We start from the raw sequence: 15,839 nt of genomic DNA, 5'->3' as shown, positions 1-15,839 counted from the left end.
CAGCCCGGCTGGGTCTTTGTTTTGCTCCGGTGTCGGACTCCCGAGGCGGAATTACCGGGGCCGGTGGAGGCTCGGGGCAGCCCGGGGCACCCGGAGCGGTGCGGGGGGAGCCTGGGGTGGCTCCGGCTGCCCCGGCCCAGCCCTGCCGCCAGCATCACCCCCGCGGGCCAGTGTCGGGAAAAGGGGTCTGCCCAAAACATGGGGAGTCGGTTCCTCCGTTCGAAACAGAGCCGGGGCTGCTCCATCCCCAGTGTGGGACCGGGACCCCCGCCCCAGGAGGGAATGGTCGGTGACCCACTCCAAAACGGGGTGAAGCTTCCTGGTCCAGTCTCGGTGGAGGGTTCCCTGCTCTGAAATATGACCCCTGGGGGGTCCCCCAACCTCCCGCCGTCCCGAACTGGGGTCGCCTTTCAAAGACAAACACAAGCCCATTCCACCCCACAGACAGGCTGGGATGACGCCTTGGCACGGGGCTGTGGGACGCGGCTGCCCCCGCCAAATGAGGGGTGCGGGTGTCCCCAGCGGGTGGGGCCCGGGGCCTCGAGGGATCTCTCACCTGCCGGGGGACAGGGCAGGGATCCCATGGAGGGACCCAGGGTCCCTCACCTGGCGGCGGCGGCGGGGCGAGGTCCGAAGGGGATCAAGGAGCTCTCTCAAGCGGGGCCATGTCCAAGGGGGGTTCCGGGGGTCTCTCACCTGCCGGGACAGGCGGGGCCATGCCCAAGGGGGGATCCGGGGGTCTCTCACCTGCCGGGACAGGCGGGGCCATGTCCAAGGGGGGATCCGGGGGTCTGTCACCTGCTGGGACAGGCGGGGCCATGTCCAAGGGGGGTTCCGGGGTCTCTCACCTGCCGGGACAGGCGGGGCCATGTCCAAGGGGGGATCCGGGGGTCTCCCACCTGCGGGGGCGGCGCGGGGCGCGGGCGGGGCGGGGCTCGGGCCGGCAGGGGGCGCCCCCGGGCGGCAGCGGCCGCGGCCGCGGCGGTGGCGGCGGCGGCGGCGGCGGGCGAAGACGATGTTCAAAAGCGGGCGGGGAGCGGCGGCGGCAGCAGCTCCGCGCCGAGCCCCGGGCCGCCGCCATGCGCCTCCGCGCCGCCGCCGCCGCCCTCTGCCTCTGCCTGCTGGGCGCCTGCCGCCTCCGCCGCGGGCTGGAGGCCGCCGCCGTGCGCGGCCCGTCGGCGGCCGCTCCCCAGCGACCCTCGGCAGCCGCGCCTTCCTCCGCCTCCTCCTCCTCCGCCGCCGCCGCCTCCCCCTTCTCCTCCCCGCCGCGGAGGGACGGGGCTCTCCGCAACGGCACGGTGGTGCCGCATCATTACATGGTGGCCCTGTACCAGCGCCTGGCCGCCCGCCGCGCCCCCGGCCGCCGCGCCGACACCGTGACGGGCTTCGCGGAGCGGGCGCGCAGCGGTGAGTGCGGGACGCGCGTCCCCCGCGCCGGGCAGGGAGCGCCCAGCGCCCGCCCCGCCGGGACCGCGCCGCCGGCCGGGAGAGGAGTCCGCGCTCGGGCTTCGCAAGGGGCTCGGCGATGAAGATGGGGCGTGGGGATGGAGACGGTGATGTGCATGGGTGTGGGGATCGGGCTCCCGTGTGGATGCGGGGATGGACACACGGGGTTGTGCATGGGTGTGAGGATCGGACTCCCGTGTGGATGGACACACGGGGTTGTGCATCACTCTCAGGTGAGTTTGAGGCGTGATGGCACGCGGGGAGGATGCTCGCATGTTGGTCCGGGCACGGGGCTCTGCCTGGGGTAGGATTGTGCGTTGGTTGGGGATTGGGGTTGTGCGTTGGTTTCCGTACAGGATGATTGCAGGGGATGGAGCTTCACGGGATAGGTGCTGCGCATCCCGGTTGTTTAACGGGAACGAAGCCGTGCGCGAATCTGAGCATGGGACTGGGGCCGAGGACAGGGCTGGGAGTGAATTTGTGCGTGAGCGCACGGCCAGGAGGGTGACGATGGGGACAGCACCAGGTTTGTGCCTGGCACCGGTGAAGGGGTTTGCCGCCGGAGATGAGCGCGGCGCTGAGCGGGGTCTGCGGTGGCGATGGGGCTGCTCACGCAGTCGGTATCAAGGATGGCGCTTGGTGCTGGGGATGCGGTTCGGGACGGGGTGCGAGGGGCAGCAAGGCAGGACGGGGTGGGCGGCGGTGCCGGCAGCTCCCGGGACCTCCCGCCACCTGATGCGGGGCCGGGATGTGCGGCGCAGCTTGAGAGCAGCTTCTCCGCGCAGGATCCCCCGTCCTGCAGAGCCTTTGCAGCCCGAAAAACTCCGTGGGGCACCGCGACGGGCCGGGCCGGGCCAGGAAGGGAGCGCGGCCACAGTGCCCCGGGGGATGCTCGGCCCCGGGCGGCCGCGGCGCTCCGGACCCGCTCCCGCTAACGCTGCCGGCTGAGCTCGGCATCGCGGTCCCCTTCTCCCTCTTCGCCCTCTTTTGCCCTCTTCATACCCGCGAATCTAATAATAATGCATACACATACCTAGCTATATACTTTTAACATGTATATATGTACTTCGCGCCCTGCCGTCCATGTTTGCCCGAGTGGGGGAAAAAAATCATACATTCCCGATCGAATAAAATGAAAACGCGAACTGAAAAGCAGCTCCAGCCGCAGCCCGTGCCTGTCGTGGTGGGAGAGCCCCCCCAGCCCCATTCCCACACCCAGAAGGGGCCGTGTCCTGCCGGCAGCCTTGCGGGAGGAGGTTCACTGGAACCTGATGGAGAAACGTCGGGGGAGCGAGGCGGGACCGGGAGGAGGATGGATGCTCCGGTGGGAGGGTGGGCAGTGCTCGGCTTGTGAGAGCTGGGCGAAAACTGCGCGCAGGTCCTGGGAAGTTTCAGCGCAAAACGAAACCAGATGAACTCTTCAAAGGGATCTCCTTATCTGCTCTTATCTCCTCCTCATAGGAATTTTAGATCTGCTTTTCAAGTAGTAATTTTAATAACTATAATGAATAATAATATTAATGCTACTGATGATAATAATAGGAGCAGCAGCAAATGGCAGGGAGAAGAGGTTTCCCCCGCGGCGGGCGGTGCGGGCTGCACCCAGCGGCGCTGCCCGGGGGCGGGCGGGTCGGGCACGGCTCTGCCGGCAGCGGGTCGGGGCGCTCCGGGCACAGCAGGGATGTTTGCAGCGTGCCCAGGTCAGGTTTCTCGTTAACGAGGGAGAAAACAAAAAGCAACCCTTCCAGAACTCAATTCATCTCTTCTTCCCAGCTCCACCTCCTTTGGTGTTTCTTTTTTTTAAATTCACATTGAGTATATTTATTCAGAAACCGCACAAGTCCGTGTCAGGTCTTTGGATCCACTAAAAAACAGTGACAGACTGAGGCTGGTCTCACGTTCAGCCGCTGTGTGTGCCTCTGTCAAACCTGTGTGCCTGTGTCTATATGTGAGGAGGAAGTGGAATTTTTAACAAGTGTATGTGAGTGACGAGGCAGAAGAAATCGGTGACAACCTGCTGATTGGGGATGGTAATGTGCTGCACACGTTCAGGTGTGGCTTCTGTGCCGAAACAGAATAGTGGTGCATCTGGGGTCACTGGAACAGAGGGAGGAGGCAGAGAAGCCTCCTCGAGGTGTGGAGAAGAGTGCTGATGAGAAGCCACTTGTTGAATTGGTTCGTCCCTCCCTCTGCACCTTCTCCTCCCCGTTTGTTTTTGGTGCCCCCAGGGAGAGTGACGCTCCGGGATGCAGGACACACAGACTGTGTCCCGCTGGGATGTTCAGGGAGCCCCGCAGCATAGCGAGATCTCCCCGATTACCGCTGCGTCCCTCGCACCTCCTAATGACAGCTTGGCTTTGGCTTGCTGATATTTAATATTTTTCCCTTTTGTTTTCCTTCTGTATTATCTCTTCCAGATGCCTCCCCGTCCGCCTTGGAGCAGCGGTACCTCTTTGACATCTCCAGCCTGCCCGAGGCAGAGGAGGTGACGGGAGCAGAGCTGCGCATCCTGCGCTCCCTCCCCGAGAACCGGAGCTTGGCGCTGTCCCCCGAGGGCTCCTTCCACCACCTCCTCCTCGCCACCTGCCCCGGCCGCGACGGCGAGGAGCCGCGGCTGCTGGACTCCAGGGCTGCCGACGTTTTGGACGCGGGCTCCTCCAGATGGGAGGTGTTTGATGTGTGGGAGGCCTTGCGGGCTCGGAGGGGGAGCTCGCTGTCGGGAGAGCTGCTGTGCTTCCTGCTGAGGATCGTGTCGGAGCGGTCGCGGCGGCCGCTGCCGCCCCGGCAGCTGGGCTTCGGCACGCCGCGGCCGCAGCCCCACGAGCGCGCCCTGCTCGTGGCCTTCTCCCGCACCCACAGGAGGGAGAACCTCTTCAAGGAGATCCGGGATAAGGTCAAGGCCCTGGGCGGCCCCCGCTTGCTGGAGCCCCCCGATCCCGGCCAGGAGGCGTATCCCAAGCGGAGGAGGAGGAGGACCACCATTGCCGCCCGGTCCGGGGGCAGAGGCCACGGGAAGAAGGCGAAGACTCGCTGCAGCAGGAAGCCCCTGCACGTGAACTTCAAGGAGCTGGGCTGGGATGACTGGATAATCGCCCCCCTGGATTACGAGGCTTATCACTGCGAGGGGGTCTGCGACTTCCCCCTGCGCTCCCACCTGGAGCCCACCAACCACGCCATCATCCAGACCCTGATGAACTCCATGGACCCGGAGTCCACCCCCCCGAGCTGCTGCGTGCCCTCCAAGCTCAGCCCCATCAGCATCCTCTACATAGACTCTGGCAACAATGTGGTTTACAAACAGTATGAGGACATGGTCGTGGAGACCTGTGGCTGCAGGTAGCAATTTCTGCAGCTCTCCCTGTCCTCCTGGCCTTGCTCAGCAACCCTGCCCATTATATATATATATATATAAATATATATATATATACATTTTGGTGTGTGCCTTTCCAAAAGCCAAGCTCAGAGCAGGGGTCCCCTGTCTTCCCTGGGCCACCCTGGCCATGAGCCCAAGAGGGATGGGGGATGCTCCTCTGAGACTGTGAGGCTGCCACCATCTCTGTGCCTTGCCTGTTCCCCCCTGGAAAAGGGGCCACACAGCCTGGCAGAGCCCCGAGGGAATGTCTGCTCAGCCTCTGAGCTCTGCCTGATACACTTGGTTTGCCTAAGTGGAGCTGACAGCTTCTTTCCCAAAGGTTTTGGAAAATGTCTAGCCAAAATTGTCTTAGAATGATGACCTGGGGTTGGGGGGAGGTGGAGTGGTGTCTGTGGCAGAGGGATCAGGTCAGCACCCCCCTCTGGCTGTGGCAGTGGGATGGAGGTGAGGTAGGAATGCTCTTTTCTTTGAGTTAAAGGAGTTCTTCTGTCAGTCTTCAAATTGCTGCCCTGGGTTTCCTGGTGGAAAAATAAGGGATCCCTGGGGGAAGGCAGGGAGTGGAGAACCTGTGCCTGGCGTGGGTTGTAATCACTTGGTCCAGGCCTTTTTGCAGTAGGGAGAGGTTTGTGAGTCTGCTGGCAGAGACAGGAAAGAAGGAGAAGCAGAGATTAAGAGTCAGATCTGAAGCAGAGCTTGTGCTCTTAAAAAAATGGGAGGGACCCAGGGAGGCCTTATCTGGAGATGCCTCCACTCCAGGCAGTGGGAAGCGCTGGCCCTGCAGTCTGTCCTGCAGGAGGTTCTGCGTGCTGAGTCCCCTCCCTTTCCTGCACAAAACTCTGCTTCCAAGGCACACTGAGAACCGACATCAGGCCCACAAGGCACACAGCATGTCTGGAGAGAAACAAAGGTCCCAAGTTCCCTAGGGAAGAGCCATTTCACTCGGGTTCTTCTCTTTCCAAATAATATCTATAAAAGCACCAAGCTCCACCCTGTCCTCCTTTGGCATCGATTTCCCAGGGAGCTGTGTTACTCCCTGGAGTGCTGGCTGCTCCCTGCTCCATTAGGGGAGCTGCATCCTCCAGGAACAGACCTTTCCCATGCAGAGGGCTGAGTGCTGCCCTCAGGGACTGCTGTGTGGGGTGGGGTGCTTTGACGTGTGCTCAAAGGGCTGCGGGGTTTTAGTAACTCAGGAGCTGAGTTTAAATTACACCTTTAAACCAGAGAAGGTCTTCATCCATGCCAGGGTGTGCTTTGGATGCTGGGAAGCATATCTGCTGCACCTCAGTGGCTTTTGGTACCAAACTTTGGCTTCCTGGGTGAGCTGGCTTAGGCCAGAGATGGATTTGCACAGATTTTGTGTTTGATGGTTTGTGGTTTTTTGTTTTTTTTTTTTTTTTTTTTTTTTCCCTTGTGGAAGGGTGTAAGCATCAGTGCTTATTAATGATGGTAGTTTGCTTTTGGAGGAGATAAATCCCTGCTGGAAAACATGGGATTTTTCCTACATAAATCCAGTTGTCCTCCATGGCAGGGGTGTTCTGCTGGGAGGGCTGAGCCTGGCCAGGGTGGTGAGGGAGCTGCTTCAAAGAGCCCTACTGAGATCCAAAAGATCTCAAAGATCAGAAAAGCCTTGGTGAGGTTCAACAGCCCCTTCCCCCCTACGTGCATCAGTAGGAAGTAAGTGTGTCCATTGGAAACAGTGACAGATCCACTGGGATAACACCCCCTGCCCCCCTCCATCCTTGCCCACAGAGCCTGCTCTGCATCCTCAGGCTGAGGCAGTTGGCAGCTCAGAGGTGAGAGTGTGGTGTCCATGAGTCTCCTGCACCCCCTTGACACCCGCAGAGCTCCTCTGGCTTTACATGCATGCACCTGAGAAGAAAAGCCTTCTCCCTGTCTCAGCATAAATGTAAATATGTGCTGATGATGTACCTGTCTGCAGGAGGATGCTCAGAGGGAGGTCAGGGGAAGGATCAGGCCCATGCCATGGGTTTTCTCCCTGTCAGCATTTGGGAGGCTGAGGTTCCTGGGTGGGTGAGGAGGGCTCAGCACGAGGGTTTGTGGATTTCCTCTGCCCTTTGGCTTTGGCACAGCTGGTTGGGGAAGGATGTTGGCACAGCAGTGCTTGAGCTGCCAGATTCCACATCAGTTATAAAGTTACCAAGCTTTGGAAGTACCTAATTTTTCAAGTGCCTTTGGTTGTTTGATAGCATTTCTCACTGCTGAGAGAAATTTTTAAAATGTTTTTGTTTCTTTTACCCCCTCCCCTTCCTCCAAATATTTGTGGTAAAGGTTCATGGGCAGTTCAAATCCAAGCAAGATATATATATAGCTTCTGGCAGGCCCTGCTGGCTGGTGGCTCTTGTGAGCCTCCACCAAAAAGGTGTCCTGAGACCTGCTCCTGTGGTACCGTGTCCAAGGGCTGGTAATGCCAGTGGCTCCCAGGTCCTGGGTTTTTTTCAGCCAGGGTTGCAGGGAATAGACAGAAGTCACCCACCTCAGGTCTGGAGGTGGCTGATGGACAGTAAGGTGACAGGTTTGGTCTTGGAACTCTTCACCCCAACCCCAATTCTGGGGCAGTGCCCACTGCTGGAGTTTTTATCCTGAAATCCATGATGGCTTTGTTGGTGCTGGGGACAAAAGCAGTGGCTCAGTTGCTGCAGTTCCATGGCCTGGATCACTACAATAAACGGGAGCGGAAGGTTTGGGGAGAGCTCAGAGGCCGCTGCCAGCAGTGAGGCTGTCCATGGTTTCACCCTTTGAAACCCCAGCTGTGGGCATCCCTGAAGAGTTTGGTGGGGGAGCAAACCTCATCCCCTCGAGAGGAGCCAGCAGTGCTGGGGCTTGTGCCAAGTGCCACCTGTTCCTTTCCTGGGCAAACAACCTCTGGAGGACAAAGGGAGGGCAAAGGATGGAGCTGGATCCTCTTCCTGCTTCTCTAAGGGGTCAGGGGAGGCAGCTCCCTGCCTGGGGCTGCTCCAGGGGGATGTGTGTGAGCAGGGCAAGGCTGGAGGAGAGTGGAGCTGGGGCCTTGGTGGGTAACTGTGCTGCTCCCCCTGAGTGGGGGTACCAGCTGCAGGGCTTGGCTGTCACGTTGCTCCCAGAGGAGGATTTCCAGAGCTAAAGCCACCATTGCCCCCTTTGTGAATCCCTGCAGGACAACTGCAAGGGCTGCCTCTCCATCCCCAGGCAGATTTGGAGATTGCACCGAACAGTGGGATTGGTCTTGGGAACAACCACCAGAGCCATTGCAAATGTGTAGAGGTTTAGATTAAATATTCAGGGAAAAGTCACAGAAAGGGTTATAAAGCTCTGCCCAGGGAGGTGTAGAGTCACCATCCCCGGGAGTGTTCAAAAGCTCTGTGGATGTGGCACTTGGGAAGGTAGTTTAATGGTGAATACGGTGTTGATGTGGGGTTGATGGCAGGACGTGATCTTTTCCAACCTTAATGATGACATGATTTTAAATGGAAGTGGTGGGTGTGAAGCCTTTCCCAGGCAGGGAGGTTCTCTCAGCTGATTTGTTGCAGCCCTGCACTGTTGGAGCAACACAGGGATGTGTCTGTAGAGGGCATGGAGCAATGAATTCTGCCTTTGGAGAAAGGTTGGTGAGGCTCTGGCTGCAGGATGTGGTAGCTCAGCCCAGCCCCCATCCCAGGAGCTGCTCCTCTGCAGAACATCACCCTCTAATGCTAAAAGAAAGGCCCAGAAAAAATGTATTTCTGATTGGTTGCATTTTGCCTGAGCTGAATTTTAGGCACATGTAAACTTTATAAATATGAGGCTAGAGGTTGAACATGGACAAATATTAATTCAGCAGTCTCAGAGTGATTTTAATGGATAATTATAGGTTCTCAATCTGCAGTATTTATACAACCTTTCCAGTTAAAAAAAACCCCAACAGTTTCCATGCAGTGCATATTCTCCTGGAGGATTTGTTTGACCTTGAGCACCATTTTTATCTGCAGGATATAATTACAGTGAAACTAGAAATATTAAGCATTTTGAAAGGACTGTGTATCCATGCTCAACTGGCTCCCTCCTCTCTGGCATGGGAATGCAATTGCACAGGAGTAGGGAAAATTGCAGAGTGATTTCATCTGACTTAGAAGCACTGGGGCTGGGATTTGGGGAAGCCTGCCCAGTTGGGACAGGGACTGACTGGTGTGTGTGCCTTGTCTGGGTGTTTGAGCTTGTGCTCAAGCCACTGCCTCCAGGAACTGTCAGAAGCAAAATGACTTTATGCCCTGTTTAACCCTGGTCACGAGGGGTGCTTCTGGCCTAGAAATACTTCCCAAGGATCACAGATTTTATATATATATTTTTAAAGGAAAAATTGCTTTTTAATTATCTTAAAATATTTGGCTTGTCTAACCATGTGCCCCTTCCCCCTCCCCCCCCCCCCCTTTTTTTTTTTGTTTTTACAACATACTTCAATGGTGGAAGGAAAATCGGTATCCTCTGGCAGAGAAAGGATTCATGTAGGAAAGGGCTTGATGTAACTTCCTCCTGGCACAGCTGCACTGATCCCAGTGGCCTCACTTCTGATCAGCACTGGCAGATGGAGCCACATCCTCTTTGCCTGTTGGCTGATGGTTGGCATACCCATGAGGAAAAGGCTGCAAAGGCACCAGTTCTGATTAAAAGCAAACCCCAACACTTGAGCCCTCTGCTCAGGTTTGAGTGCCCCAGCTCCTGTGTGTGTTTGCACCCTGTGGGTTTAACCCCGTCCTTGGCTGCTGGGTAGTGCTGCTGTGATTTGTCCATCACACTCCCCTTGCACAACAAACAGCTCCTTTTGCAGTTTGAAGCTCTTACCCCACAGAAGTGGTATTTAGGGACAGTCACCTGTGCTGGCCCCCACGGGACAACAGAGACACACTCATCCTGCTGTTGGCAGGGAGGAGGCGGAGAGGCAGCACTGAGGACCCCTGGAATGCAGGTCCCAGGGGCTGCATCTGGGCCAATGGAGCAGAACACCTCAGGTGCTCAGGGGGTGCCGTGGCTTTGCTCTCCAGCCTTAGCAGGAGTTTTGTCCTGAGCTTCTGCTTGTGGTGATTGTATCAATAGCAGCGTTTATAAATCCACAGGACCCCTGTTAACCTATTAGATCCATCATGAATACCAACCCAACTCATTTTAGTTGGAATAAAACTGGTGAGAAATGTCATGGTTTCCTGCTGAGCATGGAGTGAGTCCTGAAATCCAAGGGCCTTGTCTTTTGTCTGTGCTGGGGCAGCAGGGCCGTATGCCAGGGAGGAAAAAACCTCTGTGGAGCAATGGCAACGAGAGCCTGGGCATTGCACAGAGGCTGTCACCTGAAATGGGGCTGTGTGCCACCTTGTTTGACAGATGATCAGAACAAAGAGCTGTCTCATGGACCGTGGCTGGGCAGTTCCATCAAATCCCTTGCTGTGTCCCCTGCCCTGGGTGCAGCTGGAGTTGTGGGGTGAGTTTTTCTCCCTCCACATCATGCTCTGGGTAGGTGAGTCGGTGGGAAAACCTGTGTGGGAAAAAGCAAAGTCTTTGAGAGCAGTGTCACTCTTAAGTCCTCATGACCAGCAGATCATGACCAGTGTGTCCCACCGACCTCAGAGCAGCTCCCCTGGCATCAGGAATCCCTTCATGTGTGGTCAGAATGGAGATGCAGGGTGGCAGGAGCAGAGTGTGGCTGTGTCCCCACTGTGGAGTGTGTCCTTCATGAAACACAATGAGGAAAGGAGATGAGGAGTACCTGTTGTGTGGGTGGGGTGCTGCTGATGGTCAGGAGCCTGTGACTTTGTGTGGGAGGGGAGAGTTTTTCTGTCTTTCCTGTCTTTGAATTAATGGCTGGTAAAAGAGAGAGATGTCCCACCTTCAATTTTGTCATAAGCTGGTTTATATCTTCCAAGGTAAAGCCAGCTGCATTCAATCCCTCTGAGCTCTTTGTTCGTAGAACAATGTGTTGTGAGGTACATAGAGGTGCAAAGATGTCTCTGAAAATTACTTATGTCCTATCAGCCAGTGATCTGAGTTTTCAGAAAATGACAAAAATTTGGAATTCATTCTGGTGTAACCCACTGACCAAGGAACCCACCCTACATCTTAAAGGATGTTTTGCATCTTCACACCTCAAGACACAAACAGCCTCATGTCTGCTTTTCCCTTTTACTGGGTGCAGTACTCAAACCAGCCCTGAATTTTCCATGCTGGAGAGGAGCCTGATACAGGTGGTGGTGGGAAGGAGCCCTGGTAGGCTGATGGATGCACCACGTTTGGCTCTTGCTCAGTGGATGGATTTAGGGTAGAAGCTTGGGCAGCAGAGCATTTGCATGGAACTGGTATTGAAAAATCTTAAACCAAAGCCTGGTCCATTCCCATCCATTCCATGGATGAAACCACAACTGCACACATTTTCAATGGCTTTTCAGCAGGTTTTGCTCTCCATTTTTCTGTCATCACCACTTAATAGTTCAGTCATATATTTTGTGAGCTGATTTTTCTGCTGTGATATTTGTGCTGATGAGGGTTTTCAGGATGGGGGGTGTGGAGGCTTGCTGTGGTGTTTGGTGGGGGAGGCAGGGTGAGGAAGCAAAGGCTGAGACTCAGCAGCAGGAGGATGTGGTGCAGTCTGTGCCTTTGGACAGGGGACACAGAGGGGACAAGTCTGGCAGGGTTGGTGGGAATAGGGGACCTGCTCACAATGGGTCCCACACTCAAGTGCCTTTCTGAGGGATGGTGGGAATGTTTGGGTCTCCCCTCCCCTTCTCTTGGCCACAATGTCAACCTGTGCTGGTGCCACCCTGGTCTCCATCATCAGAGGAATGAGACCCAGAGGCTGGGCCAAGCCCGGCCTCCCTGAGAGCAGTGGCAGTGGCCTTGATCCCAGTTTTTGGGGAGATGGTAGCGTTCCCTATGGTGTTTCTTTCATTTCCTCCATCCTGCCTTGGTGAAGAGAGGGGAGGAGGAAATAAACAGGAGGCAAAGGTTAGGGCTGCTTTGCTCCCAAGCTGGTCATGCCAGGGAGCTGTGTGCCAGGAGCTGCTGAACACCAAAGGCTCACAGGAGCTCAGCCAGCAGCAGCAGTGGGAAACAGCATCCACAGACCAGGAAAAGGGATGGTCACACAGGCAGGGGCCAGGCTTTGGTCCTTGAAGGTGCCAGAGTTAAGTGGGTATGTAGGAAGTGATCAGCTGGGATGGGGCATTTTGCAGCAGCCCATCCTCTCCTTGCCCAGGGAGGGGGGTGATCATCCTGCTTACATCCATCCCCCCTGATCTCAGTGATGAACCTTTTAAAGAAAGGTCTGAGTTCCTGAGGTGCTGGAATTCCAGAGCTCCCACACACTTCAGCTGAAGCCACGTTTGTGCAGTGCCTTTGCAAATGGAGCTCTCACAGCCTGAGGGTCGGGCTGTGCCCCCCTGGAGTCACCAGCTCTGTCTTGCTCTGCAGCTCCCACTGGAAAAGCTGGTGGAGATGCTGCTCCAAGGAAATGGACACTTGTCTGTGCAGCACAGACCTGCTCTGCTCCCGCTGTGCCCTGTCTCAGATGAAGCAATGTTGGTCCAGTTTGCTCAGTCCCTTTGTATCCCATCACTGTGGGCTCTGTTTCTGCAGTCAAATTAACACTTTCTGGAGTCCCTTTGACAAAACGAGCCTCTCTGCTGGTCAGTCGTGGTTTTATTTATATGTTCTTTTCTTTGATTAGAAAGGAAAGTATCAAAAAATGAAGAAGTTTCCAATAGCTGTATTTCTAGTAGCTATGATTTTTGAAGCAATACTTGTATCCCTGTGTGTGCCTCTGAACTATCCATGTATTTGTTCAGCTTTTTCAGGTCTGGGTGTGTGAAATATCTCTAAAGAAGATAGCTCTGTATGTGATGGTGTAAATGCATTGTTTGTATGTGTCTAAAGTTTAAATAGATTGTACATATGGGATTGTAAATGAACTGTAAACAGCAATCTATATTTTCTTGAATATATTATATAGCAGTATATATTTGTTAAATAAATATTCTTGTATACTCTTCAATAATCTTTTTAATATTTTGTACAGATAAGTTTATTAAATATTTTATTGATAAATAGACCTCTGCAAGATTCTCTTTTGATGACTTGTGCCTGTGTCCTAAAACCAGGTGTCAAGAGCAGCCTTTGTAAACCACCTTTATTCCCTGGGCTACCTAAGGTGTTAAACCAAAAATGAAATACCCATTCATTTTAAACTGCCTTCCAGGGCAGCCACAGGTATTTTCCAATAAATAAAGTCACAGAACAGTGAGTGTTTGTGATGGATTTATCATCAAAATGTACATCCTTTTTCTTCCCTGTGTTTCTGAGTAGTGCTCACCTGCTGTGGTGAGTCCTACCCAGCTCCAGCCTGCCAAACAGGATTCCCTCCATTCCCTCCATCAGCCTGGACAAGAGAAGTCTCCATGGAGAACTCACTGTGGACTTCAGTGCTTAAAAGGGGGCTTATAAAAAAGAGGGAGAGCAACTTTTTGCACAGGCAGATAGTGATAGGACAAGGGGGAATGGTTTTAAACTAAAAGAGGAGAGATCCAGATTGGATATTAGGAGGAAGTTCTTTCCTGTCAGGGTGGTGAGGCGCTGGCACAGGTTGCCCAGAGAAGCTGTGGATGCCCCATCCCTGGAAGTGTTCGAGGCCAGACTGGACTGAGAGTGAGGTGCTTCAGCAGGTGCTCCTGCAATGGACATCACCCAAATGCCCTGGAGACAGAGAGTGAAGGGAATAAAGATTATGACTCTCTCCTACATCCCTAAGCACACAGTACTGCCAACATGCAGCTGTGGATTAAGGCACATTTGGAGCCATGGAAGAAATCCTCAAGGCATCAGGTATGTGTTTTAGACATAACAAAGCAAACTCAGCTTTCAAGACCTAGAAGAAACGTGCAGAACTGGAGTGAGGCATGGTCACTTCCATTCTCAGTGCACACTGAGTGACAGAACAAGCAGGACCCACCCTTTGGTCAGCATTCTGCATCCCCACATGCCCATTTCACGGTGACACTGGCTGAGGGGATCTTTTGGTAAAGGTTCTCTGGGGAGGGAGGCAGGCTGGCATTTTTCCCCTTGCTCCCTGGCCCACTCTGAGCAGTTTTACAGGAATGTGCTGTTGTAAGGTGCTATTTTCAACACTGAAGGGTGAGAGCAAATGGTTATTCACAGGCATGGCACCTCATCTTCACCAAAACCAGTGGCAGTGGTGCGTTGGTGTACCATGGACAGGGGTTTTTACTCCACAGCACTGCAGACTGCTCACGTGATTGACAACACAAACTAGTCAGGTTATAACTGAAGAGAAACCAAAGGCACAGCAGGGACAGAGGAGATGTCCAAGGTCACAATGAATACAACAGCAGAAAATGCAAAGCATTGGTAAAACAGGACATGATCTGAATTGGGGCTGGGCCACTCTGGATGCTTAAAATCCTCTGGGTTTATTTTGTGGGTGAAAATACAAGTTCTTTCCTATAAGCACTGATGCGTTGCAGTGCCCCATGCACAATAAGAGCATGTTAGCACTTCAAAACACTTAAGTTCTGTAAATGGTGTTCCTGTGTCCTACGACTTAGATTGGAACAGTTGAATACTTACCAAATTTTCAGGGTTAGGGAAGAGGAGCAGATGAGTCTTGGCATTGGGAAAGCCTCTTTTTCCTAATTCTAAGTTATTAAATTCTTAAATGTTCTAAATTCTAATTCTAAGTTATCTCATCTCATGGATTCCTCTCAATATACAAAGCGCAGTATTTTGGAATCTGGGGGCTTTGTTGAAGATGTTCAGAAAGGGGGAGAGCAGGAGGTCACCCCCATTTCCTCCTTCAGTGTGAATTGCTTCAAAGAGGATGGAAAAGATCTTTGAGTGTCTGACTGGCAAACCCTGCAGTCAGGTACACTCAGATGTTTTATAAAATACTCTGTATTTTATTAGCTGCTGCAAACTACTTTCTGCATGCAATTCTCCTGCAAGCACATTCCTGCAACAGGCAAACCCGAGGCTGTTGACTATCAGCTCAAACACTCTGAAAGAGTTTTTAATTAAATCCCTCCCAGCCTGTCCCATCTGAGCACGAATTTCAGCCTGCTCCACAACTTCTGCGTGATGCTACTGAGAGCAGCGATCGCTCCTGGCAGCTGCTTGTGCTCTTACTGCTGGATCTGCTGCCTGTGCTCAACCCCCATCAGCTGTTCCAGAAATATATGCTGTTTTAATAGTTCCTGGTCACTCACAAATGCTCTCTGGATTCTTATTTTGTAAATGTGCCAGGAAAGAGAACATTTGCCTGCAAGTGAAGAGCCTCAGAAACTTATTGTAGTTGGGAGTCTGAGCATGACCTGTGACACAGAGTAAAACAAGTCTCTTGGGTCTAGGGAGTTTATCCAAACCTAGTAATAGTTTGAGTGACTTTAAAATGATAACATTGAACATCTTGTTTAAAGTCTTTGCTGGCAATTAGCTAGACCAAAGAAAGGGATGGGGGTGGATGCATATATAAACCCATTTTCTGTAAAATAAATACATAAATGACCTCAGCTGCAGAGAAGAGATTATCTGCTGTGGCTCATGTATGCAATCTGTCTCCGTGAGTCAAGAATCTGGTGTTTAGCTTGGAGTCCAACTCCAAATTCTTCACCATAAACACTGGGCAAGCACTCATCCAGCTTCCTGAAGGGACGAACCTCACTGATCCACACACTCTATAGCTCATTCAGAGCAGCAAACATGGAGCTGGAGGCAGCAAGGGGAAACTGATTGATTATTTTGGAGGGGCTCTGGATAAAAATACTTCAGCGAGTCAGGTGCCTACCACCCACGGATTTTCTGTGCACTTGGCAGATGTCTGCATCACATGTGAAATTTGGGGTTTGGCAAGTATTGTTGTAGATTTTGTATGCATGAAGTAACAAAGGAGCTGAACTAGGACTAAACAAGTTACCAAAACAAAGAATCAAGTTACATTTTACCATAAATTTCTTTATTTTTGTTATAGGAGTTGTGTACTTTTATTAAAAGGTAT

The 15,839-nt window shown here is 53.6% G+C and overlaps 1 protein-coding gene across 2 annotated transcripts; it reads left to right on the top strand.

The window, feature by feature from the left end:
* Positions 1–916: 916 nt before the first annotated feature.
* On the top strand, positions 917–12,895 carry GDF7 (growth differentiation factor 7). 2 transcript variants are annotated; one of them, XM_063424351.1, is made up of 2 exons: positions 917–1,407; positions 3,864–12,895. In XM_063424351.1, the coding sequence occupies exons 1-2, from the start codon at positions 1,080–1,082 to the stop codon at positions 4,784–4,786; spliced, it is 1,251 nt and encodes a 416-aa protein (XP_063280421.1). In that variant the 5' UTR covers positions 917–1,079; the 3' UTR covers positions 4,787–12,895. The 2 variants fall into 2 exon arrangements, with proteins under 2 accessions (XP_063280421.1, XP_063280422.1); XM_063424352.1 differs by lacking the exon at positions 917–1,407 and adding an exon at positions 1,510–1,679.
* The last annotated feature ends 2,944 nt before the right edge of the window (positions 12,896–15,839 follow it).

The sequence above is a fragment of the Prinia subflava genome, chromosome 2, assembly GCF_021018805.1.
Source record: "Prinia subflava isolate CZ2003 ecotype Zambia chromosome 2, Cam_Psub_1.2, whole genome shotgun sequence".
Lineage (NCBI taxonomy): Eukaryota > Metazoa > Chordata > Aves > Passeriformes > Cisticolidae > Prinia > Prinia subflava.
The sequence above is the reverse complement of the archived record's forward strand: the minus strand, read 5'-3'. Positions and strand labels throughout refer to the sequence as shown.